The sequence below is a fragment of the Wasmannia auropunctata genome, unplaced genomic scaffold, assembly GCF_000956235.1.
Source record: "Wasmannia auropunctata unplaced genomic scaffold, wasmannia.A_1.0 LD334250.1, whole genome shotgun sequence".
NCBI classification, from domain to species: domain Eukaryota; kingdom Metazoa; phylum Arthropoda; class Insecta; order Hymenoptera; family Formicidae; genus Wasmannia; species Wasmannia auropunctata.
In genome coordinates this window covers 21,315-29,985 of record NW_012028640.1, presented here as the reverse complement: position 1 = coordinate 29,985, position 8,671 = coordinate 21,315, and the positions used below count along the sequence as shown (strand labels likewise).

The following is an 8,671-nucleotide window of genomic DNA, read 5'->3' as shown; positions in this document are numbered from 1 at the left end:
TGCTCTTCCGATCTATATGAAATATCTTATAAAATATTGATTTCTTGATAATAGCACTTAATATTTTTAGGCACAGAATAATGAGATAAATCGATTGGTGTCAAGAAAACACACAGTTGTTTTAAAAATTTGAAAAAAATGCATAAACTTACTAATTTCAAAGGGCAACCTAAAGATATTAATCGATTTTGATGAAATTTTACCCAGACTATATTGAGGTCTTTATAGTTAACTTTTGAGGGGTATTACTAATCGATTAAAAAAAAATGTTTTTCGGCTTACCCTAATATACATATATATATATATATATATATAATTTTTAAAAATATTATATATTATATATTGCTTTTGACAATTTTTTAATGACAGTTAAATATATAAATATGATGGATGAATCTAAAGAGACGCATTGGTTGTATTAAATAAAAAGATACATATGCTATATTTATTTATGTGATACAACAATGCATTTTAAATACATTTCTGCACGGAAAGAACGATTTTGTTGAAAGACCTAAAAATTTTGCTAAAAACAGATCTGAAAATAATTTTTTATTAAATCATCAAAATAATTTATTAAAACTGATAAGTATTGCTATAAAACATTTTGATATTCTAGCAATTATTTTGACTTTCGCACAAAATAATTTTGATTATTGAACAAAAATTATTTTCAGATCTGGATTCAGCAAAATTGTTCTATCCGTGTGGAATTATTATTCATCCTTATTATTATTCTTAAATATGTAAAGGTGTTAAGAATCGTTTTATACGAATATAAAAATATACTTTGAAAGAAACGCTAGATTAGATTTTAAAAAATAGCTGGCTGTGAAACGATTAGATTAAAAAAAAATAGCTAGCTGTGTCAAGCAGGAAAATTAAATTTTTTGTTGCAAGCATAAAGATTACATACATACAATAATATGCAAACAAAAAGTTGTAAAACATTCTAATCTGTCGCAACAATCTATTATTTCAGATTTTGCTGACGACAACATTGTTAATGGATGTCTACTTTGCCTGCGAAAACTCCTCCGGGGATCCAATTGACACGTACGTGGTGGCCTCAAGCGCAATGCTGGTAATTGTCAAACTCACCATGCTGCAGATACAACGATCCACTCTCTCGACCAACCTGTGCTCCGCCATTCAGGACTGGTGTAGCGTCAAGGATGCGAGATCGCGCGAGATCATGATCCAGCACGCGCGTACGGCGAAAATTATTTCGCTGAGTTTGTTTTACTGCGGATTTGTCTCTCTTATATTTTACCTGTTGCGACTCTTGCCCTTCGTAAACGCGACCGCCAACGAAAGGACATTCGTTCTTCCGATGTCCTGTCTCTTCGAGTCCATCTCTAATCTCCAGTATGCCCTTATTACGTTCTACCAGGTGATTCAGTTGTTCATGACATACGCTGGAAACTGCTGCACGGAGGGAATTTTCGTCGGTATCACGATGCATCTGTGCGGACAGCTCGAACTACTGATGATCGACTTTCAGCAGTTCGATCGTCGCAACAATCGCGGAGGAGGCAGTATTGTTGAAGAATTCGTCATTAGACATAGAAAAATATTAAAACTCACGGAAAACATCGACGATTCTTATAGTATAATTATTTTGACTCAGATCTTCACTAGCGCTATTTTGATATGCGTAACAGGTAAGTCCACAAGTTATTTTCGCAATTTCTTCACAGTACAATTTTAATATAAGTTAAATATTATTTTATTAAATTTATAATAAAATCATCAATTAATTATTTAATATGTAAAAATCACGTTAAAAAAGAAAAATATAAAATATTACGAGAATTGTTATGAACATTTTTTGCAAAATTATTCTTATAACAGCAATGTATAATGCACATTTGAATATCAAAAAGCAAATAAATATTATATTATTTTATTTTAAAAACCATATTTACGTATTGCATAAAAATCAATGTATTAATAGCTTTTGAATTTCGTATTAATATACTCTATGTAAACAGTATTACATGATAATTAAGCTAAAATTTTAAAACAATTATAGCTTAAAAAAAAAGACCAGTTTATACAGAATCAAATATATTGATTTAAGGCTTCGGATTCATCATATCCTGGCGCATTCACGACACAGTTATGATGGTGAAGAGCTTTGTAATAATGATCGTTATGTTGCTGCAATGCTTCCTGTATTCGTACGCGGGTGATAATTTGAGGGATCAAAGCGAGGCCTTGTCATTCGCGCTTTATGATAGCAACTGGTGCGATTTTTCGCCCAGTGATATAAGAGACCTGGCATTCATTATGATAAAAACGAATATACCCATCCGACTGACCGCCGGAAAATTTTTCTATGTCACACGTGCTACCTTCACGGATATTTTGAGAACTGCAGTATCCTACTTATCTGCCTTACGTGTTATGATTGAGAAACGAGAAACAAATAGTTAATGCTTTTGTATTATATGTCATGTCACACATTATTTACGAAATTCATTTATAGCGATGCGAAATTTTTAGTCCAATATTAATGTATAATATTAATATACAATTTTAATTTATATTGCGTAAAAACTTAATTATTCTTAGAAAAATATTACAAGTAAACAAATCATTCGAAAAGTTCTTTACTTTGAATTTCCTTAATAAGTATAAGATATAATAACCTGCGATAAAATTCTGTGAATAGAAAAATTTAATTGTAAAAGTCATATAATAAATATATTTCTGTCTGAAATTAATTTTTATATTTACTTTGATTAAGGAAGATTTTGTCAAAGAATATATAAAATTACTGATATACAAAATACTTACTAGTGACGCACAATTCTCCAATTAGTTTTCTTAATATGGTCCATGTAACAGAGTTAAAGAAACTCAATTTACTCATCCACACTGTATAATTTTAATATCCAAAAGGATTAAGTCTACAATATTCACAACCAAAATAATATGAAGATAAGACGAAATAAAATATAATATGATGAGAACGCACATAGTACATAAGAGAGACGACGTTCTTTTCTTGACAGTTCATATATATCTACGATAGCACGAAGAGATCGTTCGATAAGCGGCAACTAAAAAAACATAAATTCTTATTGAGCAGTAATGTATAACAACATAGATCTCTATGTTCTGCGATAATGCATTAAGAGCATAGAGGCAGGCCGATATACATGAATAAAAAATGAGCCGGAACACAGGCGGACGTATATCATCGGTTTATTGGTAGCAGTTACAATCATTACCTTAATCCAATGGCAAGTGAACGATGGAAGGACGATGTCGCATACGCGATAACCCCTTTTAAATTGGTAGCGTGGTCTATCGGTGTCTGGCCACTTCAAATTCATAATGTTTATTCCCTAATACTATACGTCTTGGGCATCTCTTGCTCGGTACGTACCTTCTAAATTCAGATCAGCCTTGATGATCAGTGACGCGCAGTCCTTTGAGAACGATGTAAATTAATTCTCTGTTGGATATTATATCGCATGAAAACGTACCAACAGGTCTTCATGCTCAGCAAACCTGGTATCGAAATTTTTATGGGCTGCACCGATGCGGAGACGAGCGTAGACTGCTTGATGTTAATCAGTTGCGGAATACTTGCCGTGCTGAAGGCAATATGGTTTCGAGTTTACGCAAAAAATTTGGCCAACAATTATAACTGCGTCGTGAAGGATTATCTGACAATTGAAAATACAAAGGAACGTGCCATCATGCGGAAACATACTTTTATGGGAAGGACTCTCTGCTGTTTAATTTTGAGCTTCGCTTACTTTAGCTCTGTAATGTATGGAGTAATCGCTATTCTGGATGAGAAAAAGTATGTCAATATAACAAATGAGGATATCATGCTACAGTACCCAATACCATCGAAATGTTTTATGAAGTACTTAAATGCTCCAGTGAGCATGCATAAACTCTTCTGTCTCATCGATGTTATTGCATTAATACTAGCGAGTACTTCTAATCATGGTATTATCAGATTTTTATTTGACTGTTCTTCATCTTTTTTGTTTTAAAAACAATTTTAGCAATTTTTAGTTTTAATTACACGTACATATAAATATATTCCGTGCATAAAATATCTATTTTTATTGTTTTTATTAATGCAAATAATTTCATTGCTTTCTAGAAGTTTTCTTTATTTTTTTTTGTTTTAATTGCAATAATGAGAAAAAGTATGAACCTACCGTTCCGGTAAATAATATATATAAATCATATGTTATATAATATATCAATATAAACTGTATTACTTTCTTTTGATGATTGAAAGGTAACGACGCTTTGTTTCTGAACGTCACGTTGCACATTTGCGGCCAAATGAAAATTCTGAGAGCCAATTTTATTGAGTTTGATATCAAAAGCCCGCATATCTACAATCGTTTCAACGTATTAATTGAAAGACACAAGTATTTAATAAAACTGGCCAGAGAACTTGCCGAAATGATTAGTTCTGTTTTACTGATAGAATTATTTATAATCAGTTTACTTTTGTGCTTAATGGGTGTGTGAATGACACGTCACTTCTAAATGTTTCGCAAAACAATGTTAATTGTATAAGTTATGTTATAAAGATTTATATCAAGCGGACAATTTTTTTTCAGGATTTCAACTTATTCTACAACTAAATGAAAACAACATCGGTTTAGTTACAAGAAATGTAATGGCACAAAGTGCCTTTCTGACACAATTAACTTTATATTGTTTTATTGGAAATTATTTAAAATCTGAAATGGAGGAAATAGGGATTTCTATTTATCAAAGTACTTGGTACAGTTTTCCTGCAAAATTGAAAAGGCATATAGTCTTCGTTATTATGCGCTCAGATACTCCGGTTGTCTTGCAAGCTGGAAATTTTATCGTAGTAAATCTGGCAACTTATATGAACATCCTAAAAGCATCTCTTTCGTATCTGTCTGTACTTCGTGTAACGGTAAACGTGTAAAATATAACGTATATACAAATAAAAAATAACAGTTCTACAATTTGGACGCATAAAAAAAAGAAAAAGTGTATTGAAATGTTATTTTAATAAAATTACTTATTGTAATTACTACAGTTATCTGAAACAAATTAATCTATTTTTATACATTTTTAACAATATACATATACTTGAACATACCTATACAATTTGAATCTACTATTATTATTCAATTAATATATCGGAATCAAGACAATAAAAAATTTTTGAGAAAATTACTTACATACTTATAACGCATATTTCTTTTGTTAACCTAGTGTGCGAAAAAAAATATGAATAGTTATAGGATAAAAGAAGAATTAGGATGAACAAGCGATGTTATATGTGCGCCGTATAGTGCTGTCAGCATAGCAAATCGATTAATGAAGATCGTATCAATGTACAATTATCCTGTCATCTGCTATTAAAGATGTACACTTATGCGATCAGCTTGCAGGAACTGCTTTATGATATTCACTTGATGCACTTCGAGAATGGTGTACTGAAACAAGAATGCTATTCACGCATTGTAAAGTTACAAAATTTTGGCATGGCCTGTAAAATTATGGCTAATTGATGACATATTTTATTCAATGATACGTTACTATTAGCGGGATAAGAGAAACTTATGTAGTTATAGCGTTCGGAGCGTTCTTGGAATAAAAATTAAAATGTGATTTGTGCCAAAAAGTACAAATGCGAGAACAATTTCTGAGACCACTGAGTGTAAAAAAAATAGTTTGTTCAGATTCGAGGTGCGGATGTGCTCCGTTCAGTCAAAAAAAGCAGCGCGTATATGTATGTGAATAAAAATTGTTATTAGCTTTATTTTCTTAATTTATAATATACTTTTAATTTATTAATCTGAATCGACCGTGGAATGTTTCAAACAATTAAGATGAGAAAACGCCAACACAGTACGAAGCGGATCTTGATGCTTAATAATACTTTTATATAGGAATCTTACAATTCTCAATTCAAGTAAACTGCGCGCTTAATGATCGATCTTTAAATACAGCTCTAAACTAAATAATATCAAAATAAATTAAATTGCCAAAGTACTTTAATAATTTGATGCTAATGAGTATTTTTTACTTGAACTGAGAATTGTAAGATTCATATAAAAATATTATTAAGCACTGAAATCTGCTTTGTACCGTGTTGGCGTTTTCTTATTTTATTTTTAATTTATTTTTTTTTTAATATTTTGTATTCTATATCTCTTAGGCTATATTCCAATAGTTAATTAGTATTGAAAATCTATAATTCACATTACATACATAATATAATACTATGTGGCGATCGTGGCGCAAGGATCTGCGCTGCAGCTTTCGGTGCCGAAGACCCAGCTTGAAATCCACTCAGAACAATATAACTCAAAAATCGATTTTAATCGATTTGGAAGCGATCAGGATCTCTCGGAAGGCAATGGTAAACTTCCAGGTGAATGTCCTGCGAATTTTATTTAAGATATAAAAAACATCGCATGCAGAATATTAATATACTTGTACTATTATTGAGACTGAATCTAAACTACGGAGAAGGAGGCGACACGGCACTCTTCACTTTCTGTGTATTTTTCCTTTCCGTCTTGAAAAAAATCAATATGCTTTGGTTCTCCTGAGAGAGAGACAGATTTTCGGTTTTTAACGATTGCAATTTTTATGACGCAACTTTTATAATAGTAAAAGACACGTTATGATATTGCAAACGACAAAAACAGAAGATCAGGATCTACTACGAATTATGGGTTTGCAGATCGATGCTGGATTCGCGTAAAACACGCTCGCTTATTTTTTTCTCTTTGTGCATCTGCTCAAGGCGCTGACTTAAGGGGATCAGAGCACTTTTGGCCCACCTAATAATTTTTACTTTTTTGTTTTTTAACAAAAGATTTTTTAACAACTTTTTATTATTTGTATAAATAAGTACTATTGCTAACGAATTTATTAATCAAAATAAAATACGGTGTGCAAACTTTTTACGGGAATAGAATAAATTATTAAGCTTTCTAAATTATTAAGCAAAAAAAGATTGCTCTTCTAATAGGTCATTCGGCGTTAAAACTGTAGGTCCCATATATCTATAGATATATGCAAAAGAGGTCATCTACGTTTGGGGGACCGGCACATGAAGAATTTGTGTGACATGTGGTCGTAACAATTCGAACAAACAACCATACTTGTATGTATTGAAAATGATTTAATACTGAATGTATCCCGCATGACGCATGAAGATATATTTATTTTTTTCAAAACTGTTATAAGAAATTGCTAGAAGTTTAGAGAAACATATATAGAAACTTCTTATTATTAGAAGAAATAAATGTTAACATGTTTGTATGGCGTATGTGAATCATCGTCAATCTCTAATTATGGAACAATATTCTACAATTTTTTATTTTTTATTTTACTCTGACAGAGCATGCCTAACATTAAAAAATACATTATGGCGATTGTATCGCCATATGCCTAACAAAGCGAAAATTCTGTCGGTGTAATAGAATTCGAAAGAAACACAGCATTACAATATGTATGTGACTGCATCGGTGTACTGCTCAAGAAACGACGTGAAGAGTAAATGCATCATGACTGGCGATCGCCACAATTCTAACTGTCAAGCGAAAAGAAATTATTTAAAATCAAAAATGGAAGGAATAGGAGTTTCTATTTATCAAAGTACTTGGTATAACTTTCCTATAAAACTGATGAGACATACAGTCTCCGTTATTATGCGCTCAGATTCTCCGGTTATCTTACAAGCTGGAAATTTTATCGTAGTAAATCTGTCAACTTTTATGAGTATTATAAAAGCATCTCTTTCATATCTGTCTGTATTTCGTATAATGTTAAAAGTGTAAAATATAACGTATACAAATAAAAAATACACAAATTAAAAATAACGGTTAATTCTACAATTTAGATGCATAAAAAAAACAAGTGTATTAAAATGTTGTTTTAATAAAATTGCTGATTGTAATCACTACGGTTATCTGTGACAAATTAATCTATTTTAATATATTTAACATTATATATATATCTAATAATATACATGCTTGAATAATATACTTATACTTGAACTATTATTATTATTTTTATTAAAATTTTTATTAACTATTTTTATTAAATTAATATATTGGAATCAAGAAGATAGAATAGAAGGATGTTATGAAAAAGCCTATTCTTGCTGCGCTCGCGGAAAGTGAAATCAACATCATTTCTTATATTTTTTTGGACGAGAAATCGAATGATGCTAATTAAAATTATCACAAGTCACAAGTCAAGAACACATCAAAAATTGAGTTTAAATGAATGAAAGATGCATGACGTCGCAATCATTCGCGAGACAAGTCACTGCATATGTCGATGCAGTGCGATACATTATGATTTGACATTTAAAATAAAGAATATATTTGTCATAAAAATGCTATATTTAATAACAAAAATCAGACGCAACGGTAAATTCCGTGCGTCTTTGCAAACATTTTCTTTGGATTTTTTGTCTGAGAAACTATAAGAAATGATGTCGATTTTATACTGTCCGCAAGCACAGCAAAAACAGACTTTTCTGTGACACCCTTTTATGAGACGTGTAGAATTACTTACATACTTATAGCTCTTCATCAGTTTGCTAATCTAGATAATATTTGCGAAAGAAAAAGAAAAAAAGAATAAATTATTTGTATAATGTATATTCATTCCAGCATAGATT

The 8,671-nt window shown here is 30.9% G+C and overlaps 2 protein-coding genes across 2 annotated transcripts in view; both read left to right on the top strand.

Annotated features, from left to right (window-relative positions):
• Window positions 1-2,710, top strand: part of LOC105458957 (odorant receptor 9a-like) — a 4,836-nt gene extending 2,126 nt beyond the window's left edge. Inside the window, exons 3-4 of the mRNA XM_011704596.1 lie at window positions 983-1,664; window positions 2,084-2,710. Coding sequence (XP_011702898.1) covers window positions 983-1,664; window positions 2,084-2,439 — 1,038 coding nt within the window. The 3' untranslated portion in view covers window positions 2,440-2,710. The remainder of the gene's footprint in view (window positions 1-982; window positions 1,665-2,083) is intronic.
• A 651-nt stretch (window positions 2,711-3,361) lies between these two features.
• Window positions 3,362-4,955, top strand: LOC105458907 (odorant receptor 13a-like). Its single transcript, XM_011704518.1, has 4 exons — window positions 3,362-3,389; window positions 3,504-3,972; window positions 4,274-4,504; window positions 4,605-4,955. Exons 2-4 carry the CDS (start codon window positions 3,510-3,512, stop codon window positions 4,943-4,945), a joined length of 1,035 nt encoding a protein of 344 aa, XP_011702820.1. The 5' UTR covers window positions 3,362-3,389; window positions 3,504-3,509; the 3' UTR covers window positions 4,946-4,955.
• Window positions 4,956-8,671: the final 3,716 nt, after the last annotated feature.